Source organism: Penicillium subrubescens, assembly GCF_028828155.1.
Source record: "Penicillium subrubescens strain IBT 31985 chromosome Unknown utg000004l_segment0_segment0, whole genome shotgun sequence".
Taxonomy (NCBI): domain Eukaryota; kingdom Fungi; phylum Ascomycota; class Eurotiomycetes; order Eurotiales; family Aspergillaceae; genus Penicillium; species Penicillium subrubescens.
The window spans coordinates 1,808,284-1,820,865 of NW_026643154.1; the positions used below are offsets into that span (position 1 = coordinate 1,808,284).

A 12,582-nucleotide genomic window follows, 5' to 3' on the forward strand; every position below is an offset into this window, starting at 1 on the left:
ACACCTGTAACTCCCGCCTGACAGTTCATTCCTGTGGACCCGGAGCCATGGAGAATGTAGATGCGCCCTCATCGCCGACCCCGCAGTTGGCAGATCCCGTTCTGACTTCCGCCGCGAGCTCCGACGTGTCGAGCTCCGAAGAGCATCTCCTCCGTATCCTCGACGCCCCCCATCTCGTCGTGCGTCTGATCCAGTGCCAGCACTGTTCTCGCCCTCTACACACTCCGCTCCGACTCCCATGCGGTAATACGATATGCCGATCGTGTCTACCGGCAGTTCGCCCCCGCACGGGCATCACATACCCAGTGGCGGAGGGCAGAGAAGAGGGATTTACATGCTACTGGGCAGGGACTAGCAATTGCGTTGGCGAGCATTGTGTAGGGGACTGCGGGGTAGATGTCGTATTGTCTAATGTGCTTGGGCTCTTCCAGGAGGCACTAGCATTTCCCATGACGCATGCCGAAGCGCCTGGAAATTCAGACGCTAGCGGTCGCATTGTTCATTGGAAGGTCGATCAGAAGGAAACAAACTCTATGGAGGCTCAGAGTGCCACTCTGAGTCAACGTGGGTGGCTATGGGGCTTGTACCTTCTCGCCTGGGAAGGCCAGCTTCCCTATAGAGCAACAGATGTCGTTTATGAAAGCTCCACAGAGAGCGCAGACGAGCTTATTCATCAGCAAGACGATCAGGTTCGCTTCGAGAAGCTCAGAGACAAGCTCCGTGCGGAAGTAGATTGCCAAGTCTGTTATTCTCTTATCTTGGACCCCCTGACGACTCCCTGCGGCCATACCTTTTGTCGAAAGTGCGTGGCGCGGGTTCTAGATCATACCGATCTGTGTCCGGTCTGCCGACGAAAGGTAGGCATGCCGGTTGCTGTTCAATCGGAGCCTTTGAATCGCACCATCACTCAGATCATCAATCACTTCTTTGCTGATCAGGTTGCGGCTCGGCGCGAGGCTGATGCAGAGGATGAGTCTGGAGGGGATCAGGAGAAAGATCTGCCCCTCTTTGTATGCACTCTATCGTTCCCGACTATGCCGACTTTCTTGCATATCTTCGAGCCTCGATATCGGCTCATGATTCGCCGTGTCGTGGAGAGTGGAAATGGCAAGTTTGGCATGGTCATGTATAACCGGCGGGGCCGAGAGCAGGGAGATGGACTAGGTAGTACGACCTTTATGCAATATGGCACCCTGCTCATGGTTGAACGCTATGAATTGTTGCCGGACGGACGCAGTCTCGTGATTGCTACGGGCGTATCACGATTCAAGGTCCTTGAGGCCGGCGAACTAGACGGCTATCATGTTGCGAAAACGGAGCGTGTTGATGACATCTCTTTGGCGGAGGAAGAGAGGCTGGAAGCAATGGAAACAGCGGCCTCTGCGATCCCAGATCCAACAGATCCAGTCACTACCGAACCTCCCTTGGATTCCATGTCGACCCAGGAACTCCTCGATCTCTCACGCGATTTTATTCGTAACCAGCGACAATCCGGTGCCCCATGGCTTCATCCACGTGTGATGCTGGCCTATGGGCCCGTCCCGACAGATGCGGCCCGCTTTCCTTGGTGGTTCGCCAGTATTTTGCCCATCGCTGAGGAAGAAAAATACCCCATTCTCTCGGCAGTAAGTGTCAGAGAGCGACTGAAGATCTCAGCGCGATGGGCTCGAGAGCTGGAATCTCGAGACTGGTAAGAATTTCTCTGTGCAGTTTGTGATATCGCAGCTAACATCGCCTGCTCAGGTCTACCCATTCATCACTCAACTCCGTCTTATGACTAGCCGTCCCCCTCCTCCTTCTTTGCCTCATACCGTTTGTTTTCAGGCCATTCTCCACTCTTCTGACCTCGATCACACCCAATATTTTCACGTCGTTCACGCCCTTCTCCCTCTCCATCTCAGTATCATTCGGTGGATCCCAGCCTCTGTCTCTGAACAGAAATCAAAATGAGCAAACAAACACACCTTCAACCCAGTCATCAGAAACTTATATCTCGCAGAAACTGGTTTTCGGGGTCTTCTTCGCCATATTCCTTGCGCAGGTGGGCGTCAACGTGTTGCAGATGGTGCGAGGTGGTCGACGGAGAAGACAAGCGATGGAATTACAATTTCCACAACCTCTTCCCCAGCTCAATCGAGGTCGAAATTGAGAGCTGGTGATGGGCTCTAACTAGAAAAGTCTCTTTTTATTCTTCAATCTGATCCTATACTGTCTAGGTAAGATAGTATAGGATCAGATTGAAGAATAGAAAGAGACTTGGGATTCATATCACTCTGCTCAGGAATTTAGATCCCTTATTTAATTCAGAAAGCGGGAGATTCTGGCAGTTTGTATTGGTGTCATTCAGTTCTGCTAGATTCTATATGATCTAGTTATCGGCGCCCAAGATCAATGACTAGGCCGGTTCCCAATTCCTGGTCTTGGGCTAATGAAATGCTATTGTACAGTGAGTTCCTGTTACCTCAGGGCGGGAGGTATTACGAACTTACCACGACTGTCATTACTTATGTACACAGTTTCCCATTTGTTCCCATTTTTGTATATATTAAAGACATCTTTTTTCGGCGCAATCAGGATCGGACAGATCTCACACGGACAGATCTCACACGGACAGATCTCACACGGACAGATCTCACACGGACAGATCTCACACGGACAGATCTCACACGGACAGATCTCACACGGACAGATCTCACACGGACAGATCTCACACGGACAGATCTCACACGGACAGATCTCACACGGACAAATCTCACACATATCTATTCGAATGTATTTAGGCACAGACAGTTTACAGCGCAAAAAGCACATTGTTCATATTACACAATGAAATATCAAATCAGGGGCCATTCTTACCCAATATCAAATTACGCGTCCTCATGCCATCACTTCAAGGTCGTGTCTTCATGCATGATCTCGTACTTGGATAAGAATGAATTATCGTCACGGTCGCGTCAACCTTTGCATCGGCTTACTTCAATCTTTATCTACCCCGCCATGATCTACGGCTACACTCACCCTCTTTTCGAAACCGTCCTTACTGAAGTTCCCTAGCCTGAAGATGCACAGCGCCGAAACTTCCTTCCTTATCGGCTTTGAAGGCACCGAGGTCACCACTGAGGCTAACTTTGAATTTCAGCTGCCAACAAAAACATGGATTGTCACTGAAAAGCTCGAAGAGGTCTCCCTCTTCATAAACCGGCACCTGGATACCGATGATAGTCTTAAGCCTAGATTTGCTGCGGGAAAGTTCCTGTGCTACTTAAAGGATGATGCTACTAAAGAGCCTGCTTTCATGCGAATCTATTACCAAATTCCTACCTCCGGTACTGAGCGGTCACCCTCTAAAGACCGAGCTGCTCAGGGAGTCCTACCTATTGAGCTTACGGAGTTGACGGCCTTTAAATCTCTTATGAAGCAGGCATGCCCTGTCGTTCCCCGTCTCCTAGGCTACCGAGAAGGAAAGCAGCCAGATGATGGAATCACTCCCGGAGGGTTTGCTACTACGATCGTCTGGGAGAAGGTTCCAGGGGTTCCATTATCGCAGAGGTTTTTTTGGAATCTCGATCAAAATCAACACGATGATATTCCGTTCCGAATTTCGCCGGGATTACGAGTAAGTGCATGTCCAGGGCTGTTGGCCACTAATCCCAGAGGCTAATTGATTGACAAGACAACTTGTACGGTGCGGCCTCCAGCCATTTCCAGCTACGTCTTCGAAGCTCGTCTACGACGAGTCTACCGGAAAGATATATGTGGAATAAGAGCTTCTTCAATCATGGTTAAGGATCCCAAAGATCTCACACTGAGCGGGCACTAACCCTCATGTTTTCTATAGGCATATCTCAGGATTTCGAATGGCTGTCCCTGTTGATAGCGGGCGTAAATGGGCAGATGTAAGCTTTGTCACATACGGGCTGGCGAAGGCACCTCGCAGGATGGATTGGTATGAACACGATGAAGAGTGGGAGAAATAAGTTGAAATGAGTTGGGCCATGGATACCTATCGTCGGCAGATCCATTGTCTTGTCCCGTTTTCTTTCACACCAGTACACCATAGCACTTTCTAGCTCTCGAGATGGCTTTTGGCTATCTGAAACCTTTCCCTTGAACAATCAAGCCACCTATAGACATGAGTTTCTAATTTTCTCCCAAAAATTGTGCCCTATATATCGTTGATCAACCTCGAATCACCTCACTCTAAACACTATCATATCCCACGCTATAAAGATAAGGCTTCCTATTAGCATAGTAATACTCAGTCTCCTGATTCTCGGGCAGAATACTATCTAGAATATAAGCTTCACCACCCGATCCGTACAGTCCGACACGTCCTGTCTGGAACTATTCCTATTAATTCTTATCTCCATTCCACCAACTACCCGCCTAATGTTCGTTTGCTTCTTTAATTGAGCGTTTCCAGAACATATCCAATCCCAACCCCTCAATTGACATTATGTTGCCTTCGTTTGCCCATTCCCGGCCCAACCACCCACTCCAGCAAAAGTATCAATTTCTCCCCCCATACATGTCCAAATTGAAAACTGCAAAAAAGGAATGATCTCAGGTTATCTGTAGGAATAGCCGAACGCGGGGGTCGAACCCGCAACCTTGAGATTAAGAGTCTCACGCTCTACCGATTGAGCTAGCCCGGCAGGGCTGGTTGAAGAGCGAGGAGTTTTATGGTACATGACCCAGTGTGTGGTGGGGATCCGCTGGAGTGGAGTTTGGCTCGGTTCCGGACTTTTGGAAAGATTACATAATGTCAGATGAAATGTGAGCGGCCTGATTGTTAGGGCAACAATGAGGCCTTGGCATTAATTTCACAGGGCACTCTAATTCGTGACTCCGTGGGTTAAGAACAGGTAAAAAGCCGGAACTGCGTTAGACTTAAATATTTGTATATCATAACGGGATGTGCTTTTCTCTAGGCCAGCAAACAAACACACCAAAAAAAAAAAAGGTCAAGCTTTACAGGACAGTGATTCGAGGATTACTCAGAACTGGGTACAGACGAGGACATGCATATAATGTTTGAACGGTAAAAATTAATTCTGAAACAGGTTTGATAACGCAGACAAAAGGAAATAAGAAATAAACACCTCTATATATAATCCAAACATTAAAGAAGATTAAAGAAGAGCGTCCTAGTTAATCAAACTTGCCTGTCTCTGCTCAGCTGGAAGAGGCTGGACCTTCTCGACTTTCTCGATGTTGTCCACCTTTTCCGGTTTCTCGTTAGAGAGAAATGCGGACCCCAAAAGATTGAAGGGATTGTTCACACGGAGAATCCAACAGTAGTACAACGTGAATCCAACAACTACAATCTCATCACGGGCAGCATCGTCGAAAGCCTTGGGTCCCAGCATCTCAATCTTTGCAAACTTCTTGACTGCCCACATATTGGCCGAGAACCTAGCCACAGGCTGTTGATTCTCGTCGACACAGATAAAGTCCCATGTCTTGAAGCCACTCTTACTCGTCCATGTCATCTTGGCCGGAGCGCCTGTATCGGAGAAAGTGGTAGACATGTGGGTGTAGACTGTACGTAGTCGTTTCTGGGCTTTGAGAGTTCCCTCGACACCGTGGAGCTGGTAGTCTGGACTGATGCTGATAGCGTGAACAGAGCCAGTAGCAATTGTTTGGCCGTTCTGAGGTGTCTTGAAGGTCAAATTGTTTGTGATAATGTTGCAATCGATAGTATAGAGTGGAGTTGGGTTTGATTCGTTGGCGTCCGTGATGAAAGTCTTGAGCTTTCGCCACTGGAAATCTACCGCCAAGGTGCGGGACTGAGAAGATGCCTCATGAGGGAGGGAGGTTGCAAGTTTTTGATCCATTTTGAGTTGAGGTATCTGAGAGACTTAGAAGGCTGAGACGATGATAGAAGTCAACCTCCATCGAGGAGAATTAAGCTACATTTTATATCTAATGCAGTCGCTATCACCCTCAAGCACAGCTGTATTACGATGCCAAGCATCTAACCGAATTGAGTCCTACGCACCGCTCTGATAACTTCAAAGGATGAGCTGGCTGCTGATCTCACCTCCTTGAACGTTAATTCAGTGGGGGCTGAGGCGCCTTGGCGTTTTAAGGTCCATAGAATTCAGCCCTGCCACGGCACCGAAGCCATGCCGCACAGATAGAAAAGAGATATCGAATCATATTTCGAAATCGACTGCGAGAACATGGATCAAACAGTTCCAAATGCCAAAGGGCGAAACTGCCAAGAACATGCGAGATAGCTTTAACCCAATTAGGCGGGACACGCCGCTAGAACTAATCAGCTTGCGAGGCTTAGCTTAATGATGTCATCTCTTCGATCGCAGATCGGCAGGGTCAAAGAGTGATGGCTTTAGGAGATGTCCGAATGAGCTTATTATTGTTCTGTGAGGGATTCTATTTGTGCTTAAAAATGAACCTTGATTTCTTAACAATAATGTGGTCACTAACGACCCCGCAACAACACAGTCCTCCCATTGCGTTTTTGTTTTCGAAGCATGGCTTATCGAAACTCTTGTCCAACCATCGCACGCGATGTATGAGATATGGGAGTTTGCCACAGGCCCCTTTTTAGTCCAAGCGATGCATATACGAGATCCTTGGCGCCACCATGGAGAGCCTTGGATAAGTGTTGATCGTTCGAAGGATCATGACACGTGGAAAGTGCTATGATTTTGTCCCTACGAGAAGAGGGGGCGACCATACTGGAATGCCAGGACCTAGTATATAGTTGGCGGAAGTATTGGTTGCTATACTGTCACTTCAAACAAAGTCCAGTAGGCATTCGTGCGTGGTCTTCTGATGCATGATCCTTACCAATTCATGTCTGAGCGAGATGAAAAGTGAAACATTGCTTCCTCTACAGGAGTTGACCCTGTTTCAACCGCTGCTAATTGAGTTATATTTGGAAATATCGAAAAAGAGCATCCGAACTTATCCATATACTTTCTCAAGCCGAGTTCCAGCCCTGGCAAGGGGATTATCTCCGAAGTATCTGAAACATTCATCAAATGCGCAAGTCAATCCATGTCTGGGCCATAAGCATCAAGAATGGTACTCATCACTCAGCCGGCCAACTGATCTATTTTGATAATGTCTTCTGCTAGGTGCAGCGCGACCGAGGTACTGGTGTTGCTACCGATGCTTTGAAGGCGTTGAATAATCCACTTCCGTGTGTCTTTGGTAGTGACCGCGCACTTCCCTACCATGTAGAGACCCCAAGTCAACATAGAACCACCTGAGATGTTGCCGCGGAAGGAGAGATCAACAGATGGGCGAGGATCAGATGGTGAAGATGCTAACTCCATAGCCTGGGGAATGGTAGCGAGAAAGTCGTTTCCCAGCTTCGACAAGGTTTGCAGCGTCTCTTGGAGCCTACGACTCATACTCCTCTGGAGGGCCGGTGCAAGATTTTGGCCGAGAATTGTGTTCAAGAGGAAACAAATTATCTCACAGAGAATCATCTGCAGGTTCCGGGAATTGTTCCAAACTCTGATCGCCCAGATGTCTCGGTAACGGTCAACTCGGCCATTGAGAATGATGGTTGGGTCTCCACGCGGCTCCTGGGTGGTTATATAAGGTTCTTCTATGGCCAGGCTCTCCACGGTGCGTTGAAAGTCATGCTCAATCAAAGTGGCTTCTTCCAGAAAGTCAGCGAAGGGGCCTTCTCCAGTAAACTTTCTCAAGGCGAAAAGAAGATTGGCGCATCGAGTGCCCAATACCCCTAGCTGCCAGAATGCACTAGCAGTGTCTGTATGACCGGCAGCCTCTTCCTGTAGCTCAAGCATATCTTGCGGAATTGGCTTGGTGCCATGAAGACTGGCAATTACCAGATCGGCGCGTACTTGATTGAACATCCGGATTGTAACTGGGCTAGAGAACTGGCCCTTACCCCGGGCAACCACTAGGGCTGCAGCGCCTTCGACATGTCGAACCCAAGTCTCAAAACCGGAGACTTGCTCAAACAACCCCAATGAGATCACTGACATCAAAGTGCTGTCTTTGACGGATTCCGCAGGCGATGCGAGCGCGGTGTTAATATTATGTATCGCCTCCAAATACTTCGCGCGTGCGTGGCTGGCTAGCTCGGGCTGTTGAGTTGAATTAGCCAACGTCACAAGCCCTACGGCTGCCAAGCTGGCCACTAGCGTTGGATGCTCGCCATCGTTCACATAGACGGACGGAATATAGTTTAGATATCCGCGTGAAGAAGACTGGCTGCCAATGACGAAGTTGCGGAGAAAATAATTGATGCCGATCTCGTCAGGACTGGGGCTCAGCCCACGGGTCGGCGAGGTGTCGTTGGCCCCAGCTGCCGTCGCGCTCCTTGCCCGTTTCTCCTTAGTGCGTTTGATGGTATGGTCAGTCTGGTCACGAAAGACAAGGTCCCATTCATCTCGGTACCCGGGGCATGCCTCGCGCATGCGGATGCACTGTCCGCAATGGGAAAGCTGTTGATCGCACTGCATCGAGACGGGTCATTGTTAGCATGAAGGTCGTAGACTGGGGATGAAAGGAAAATAAATCGTGAATACACACGCGTCTCTTGATAGCTCGACAGTTTCCACAACTCCTGGAGGTTCTTGCTCGACTTTTCTTCTGCGGAGACATTATTTAATCTTTGCGTTGAGCACTCTGATAAGAGACAACTAGATCTCAAAAGTGATCAACAAATAGCAGAATAAGGTTGAATATGAAACCTAATTATATCAACAAGCGATTGATCTTAAAGTGGCGTGATGACACAGCAGATGCTTGTTTTGAGTGAAGCCATGGGAAGCTCGAGCTGAGATGGCCCCAAATTCCAACAGCCTCCATTGGCCCCCAAACAGCCCCCAAGCCACGTCAGTGTATCAGGGGAGCTTGGGGGCCATTTGGAGACTCACCGGAGTCACCGCTGACAACATCATTGGATCAGTTAGTTATTGTTGGCTGCCCAGCCTAGAAGGATCTGCAAAGCATTCACCCAGGTTGATAGGCGAGTCATGCACAGCCTCCTAGGGCTGAACAGAGATGAAAGGAGAGCAGAGGAACTGGACGATGCTTGAGTGCCGGAGACCCACTATTCCTTAAATTACGCTAGTCCTATTTGGGTATCTGAGATGCTCTGCCAGTCAACGATCGAGGCATGGTTGATCTCGCAATGCTATACTATTTCGACAAGAGGCTTACATTTTGTTGAAATGATGGGTCGAAGAGCTCTCAAGAACATAAAAGGCGAGTGATTGCCTGGGCTTTGGATATGTACACTCCAAAATCTTTCTTCTATACAACACAGTCTTCCCGATCGCGGAGTACACCTTGAGCTATACTCCCACTACCGATCCCATACTACTATCACTTTTTACGAATCACAAAAAAAAAAAAAATGGGGACCGTGACTTACCGAGATGGCATTGCAATCCTCCAGCTTATCGCGTTCCCCGTGCTACTAGTTACAGCCCTCGTCATCTGGAAACGAACTGGCTGGAAGGCTGCGGGCAAAACATGGCGATTCGTCATCTCGCTCTCCCTTATTCGAATCATTGGCAGCATCTGCGCATTGTTAACGATCAATCACCCCACGGAAAACATCTACATTGCCGAGGCAGTATGCGAGCTTATCGGCATTGCGCCTCTGATGCTGGTCTACGTTGGGCTCTTGCGACAAATGTGAGTGAGCCAATGTGTACTATCTCCTTACGGAGTTTGATGAAAGGAGACTAACAAATGTTTGTTTTTGATAGTGACACGGAGCAGAGAATGCATCCCAAATTCTTAGGGGCGGTGGCCCTCGCCTGTTTTGTCGGCCTCATCCTCGGTATCGCAGGAATCAGTATCACTGATAACAGCACGGGTACCTTCCACGCAAATGGAATTGTCAAGGGAGCCATGGCAGTTTTCCTGGTTGTATTTGTTGTGGACCTTGCAATTACGGGTTGGCTATACTCCCAGCTTCGCTCAAAGTTGAGCGTCTTCCAGAAGAAGTTGTTCCTTGCAATTGTTCTTTCCTGGCCCTTCCTATTGGTTCGTCTGGTATACTCAGCGATTGGTGATTTCGCGGACGATTCGCGGTTTGCCATCCTGGTAGGAGATCCAACTATCTATCTGTGCATGGATGTCCTGGAGGAAATTATTGCCGTGTCTATTTGTGTGGGATTCGGATTGTCGGCTGTGCTTGGAATGAAACCAATGCAACAGGCTGGATACCGTGGAGTGAAGCCAGACTTGATACCTGGTGAGGTGTGAAAAGGTTTACTCATCGCAGATGAGGCTTGGATACATGCAAGTAGACCTGAGTGCCCGAGTGCTTTAGCGTGACCAATAATTTAAGGTGTGGATGGTGGCTGATCATCCGCCGTATTATTCCATATTCCTTCAACTTCTTTGAAGTTTTACATATTCGTTATTGATTTCTCATTGGTCAATGTCTCTGTACTTGAAAGAATTTTTATCCCCATAAAAGCTATGTAGAATGTAAACCACAGGCAGATTACATCCAAACGGTATGTATTACAAAACAGGATCCTAGTACCGAGGCTCGGACATGGACATTCTGCACTCGCTGGCTCGCACCTTGTAAGTTAAGCAGGGATAGCTCGTAAGTAACATGACGCTAAGTCTCTCGGATGCCGCGTTTTACCTATTCATCGCTTCTTTAGCCTCCAAGGTGAGATCAAGCATGTCTCAGAGCAGGGTCCAGACAAGGGTCCGGTGGGGGCGTAGTATCACCATAAGCATTAGCTTGGCATTAGCTTGATCCCTTTGACCTTGATCTCATCCGAGATATCCGGCCTTCAGAAACTCCTATATGTAGTTTTTCAGACAGATATTTTCTTTTATCAATTTTTACGGTGGTTGAGAAACAAATAGTTCATGTACTTTTGATATTTTAGATTCAAATCCCTGGTAAAGGTACAGCCGCGGAGACCCTCCAGTTGCTCCAAAGGAGGGGGTTTTTCCGGATTCAAATGGAATATCATGCCTGACGCCCTCTACAGACTTCCCAGCGGAAACAACTTCAACTTTCCATCACTATCTACAATGGCATCTCCACGCTTTTTGTTAACCCTCTTTCACCAACTCTTCAATACCTTCATCCATTCCACAGGAGATGGTCCACTACTTGCGCGACCTCATCGATTCCTACAAAAAGAACCCGCCCAAACAGATAATATTTTACTAGTAAGCAACTAACAAGGAAATTCTTATTCCTCCCGCAAAGGCTAATCAGCGTCAGATTCGATATATTGTTGGCCATGAGTTAATGTCTATCTTAATCCTTGAAACTGTGGAGAAGCAAACAAGTTTATTAAGGAGCCTCCCTCCAGCCGCCAACCGCTCCGAACCATCGCTGTCCTTTACCGTAGAGGCGGCGTCCGTTTTCTCCTTAATGGCATCGGTTCCGCCTATACCTACCGGGCGATGCAATACTCGGTGGTAAAACTATTGAGTTTTCTACTTCCCAGTCCCGTCGCGTATATTATTGCATCAGTCCTGCTAGCAGAGACCTATTTCTTCTGGACCGCGCGTACCATCCTTCCGCGCGACCAGGTACGCCTTGTGCCTGAACCCCGTGATCGCCAACGATGGAAAGCCCTAGTGGTTCCCACTTTGATCTATGCCGTGACCATTACGGCGATGACATATGTACCGGCTCTATTCGAGAATAGCCTCGCCCCACCGGAGGACGTCACGATAGTAGGGCTGTCATATATTGTGGGATCCGACATCCTGATAGCGGGGTTCATATATTGCCCAACTGTTTCTCCTCATTCCCTCCTACATAGTGTTAGTTTTGGTCCAGGTCAGTCTTTTACCACCTAACTGTGAGACGTTGGTCTTTACGTCGAGACAGCAGCGGCGGGGTCGACGGGTTGGGGAGATCTTTTCGGTTAACGGAGGACCACTACAAGCACAGGAGGCTGTGCGGATGGCTAGCGTGGCACGATTGCTCTGGTGTCTGGAATTGCATGGAAAGATGTGTTTATGTATAGTTGGGATTGCCGGTGTGGTGCATGTAGTGGTCTACTCTATGAAATAGAAATCTCCATACCTGGTTTCTTGATGCTCATGAAACTCTTCAAGAGCTAAGCCAGCAAATATCGCTTGCGTTGTGACGAGCCATAAGGACAGTTCGGAAACTACCTGTGCATTCAACGAAGCTATCAAGAACAAGAAGAAGAAGAAGAAGACCAGTAGGGAAGAGATAGCCTAAATAAATGGCAAACACTGCATATAGCCATCCCCACTTGCGTGTATACAAGTGCAGGTGGTGAGGAAAGTTCTTAAGGAAGACGAGCATTTCATTTTACAAATGATCTCGCCTTAAAGAGTGGACATCCTATAAGGCATAATGACTTACACAAATACCTGTGAAAGCCCCACCAGTTAAAGAAGCCCCGATACACATAGCGACCAATGTCAATGTATTAGAGGTACCTTTTGACCTTGTACGCGCCAGATAAAGGCTAGTGACAGCTCAAGTGTTTCGCGAGCCGCCCAGGGCGGGTGGCCCCCAAGCCGCCCCAATTCGCTATGTTAGCCTGCAGCAGGGGGCCAAACCTTATGAAACCCTGATCATTTCCGCTTATAGGAGGAAAA

The 12,582-nt window shown here is 48.3% G+C and overlaps 5 protein-coding genes across 5 annotated transcripts; 3 read left to right on the forward strand and 2 right to left on the reverse strand.

The window, feature by feature from the left end:
• Positions 1 to 47: 47 nt before the first annotated feature.
• Positions 48 to 1,777, forward strand: N7473_005753 (uncharacterized protein; the record flags this gene model as incomplete). Its single annotated transcript, XM_057151693.1, has 2 exons — positions 48 to 1,690; positions 1,744 to 1,777. 2 exons carry the CDS (start codon positions 48 to 50, stop codon positions 1,775 to 1,777), a joined length of 1,677 nt encoding a protein of 558 aa, XP_057009498.1.
• Positions 1,778 to 3,061: 1,284 nt separating this feature from the next.
• Positions 3,062 to 3,820, forward strand: N7473_005754 (uncharacterized protein; the record flags this gene model as incomplete). Its single annotated transcript, XM_057151694.1, has 2 exons — positions 3,062 to 3,616; positions 3,674 to 3,820. 2 exons carry the CDS (start codon positions 3,062 to 3,064, stop codon positions 3,818 to 3,820), a joined length of 702 nt encoding a protein of 233 aa, XP_057009499.1.
• Positions 3,821 to 5,147: 1,327 nt separating this feature from the next.
• N7473_005755 (uncharacterized protein) lies at positions 5,148 to 5,837 on the reverse strand (the record flags this gene model as incomplete). Its single annotated transcript, XM_057151695.1, has 1 exon — positions 5,148 to 5,837. The coding sequence occupies one exon, from the start codon at positions 5,835 to 5,837 to the stop codon at positions 5,148 to 5,150; it is 690 nt and encodes a 229-aa protein (XP_057009500.1).
• A 1,227-nt stretch (positions 5,838 to 7,064) lies between these two features.
• N7473_005756 (transcriptional regulator family TF) lies at positions 7,065 to 8,468 on the reverse strand (the record flags this gene model as incomplete). The annotated part of the gene is made up of 1 exon (XM_057151696.1): positions 7,065 to 8,468. One exon carries the CDS (start codon positions 8,466 to 8,468, stop codon positions 7,065 to 7,067), a length of 1,404 nt encoding a protein of 467 aa, XP_057009501.1.
• Positions 8,469 to 9,367: 899 nt separating this feature from the next.
• N7473_005757 (uncharacterized protein) lies at positions 9,368 to 10,227 on the forward strand (the record flags this gene model as incomplete). The annotated part of the gene is made up of 2 exons (XM_057151697.1): positions 9,368 to 9,651; positions 9,726 to 10,227. 2 exons carry the CDS (start codon positions 9,368 to 9,370, stop codon positions 10,225 to 10,227), a joined length of 786 nt encoding a protein of 261 aa, XP_057009502.1.
• Positions 10,228 to 12,582: the final 2,355 nt, after the last annotated feature.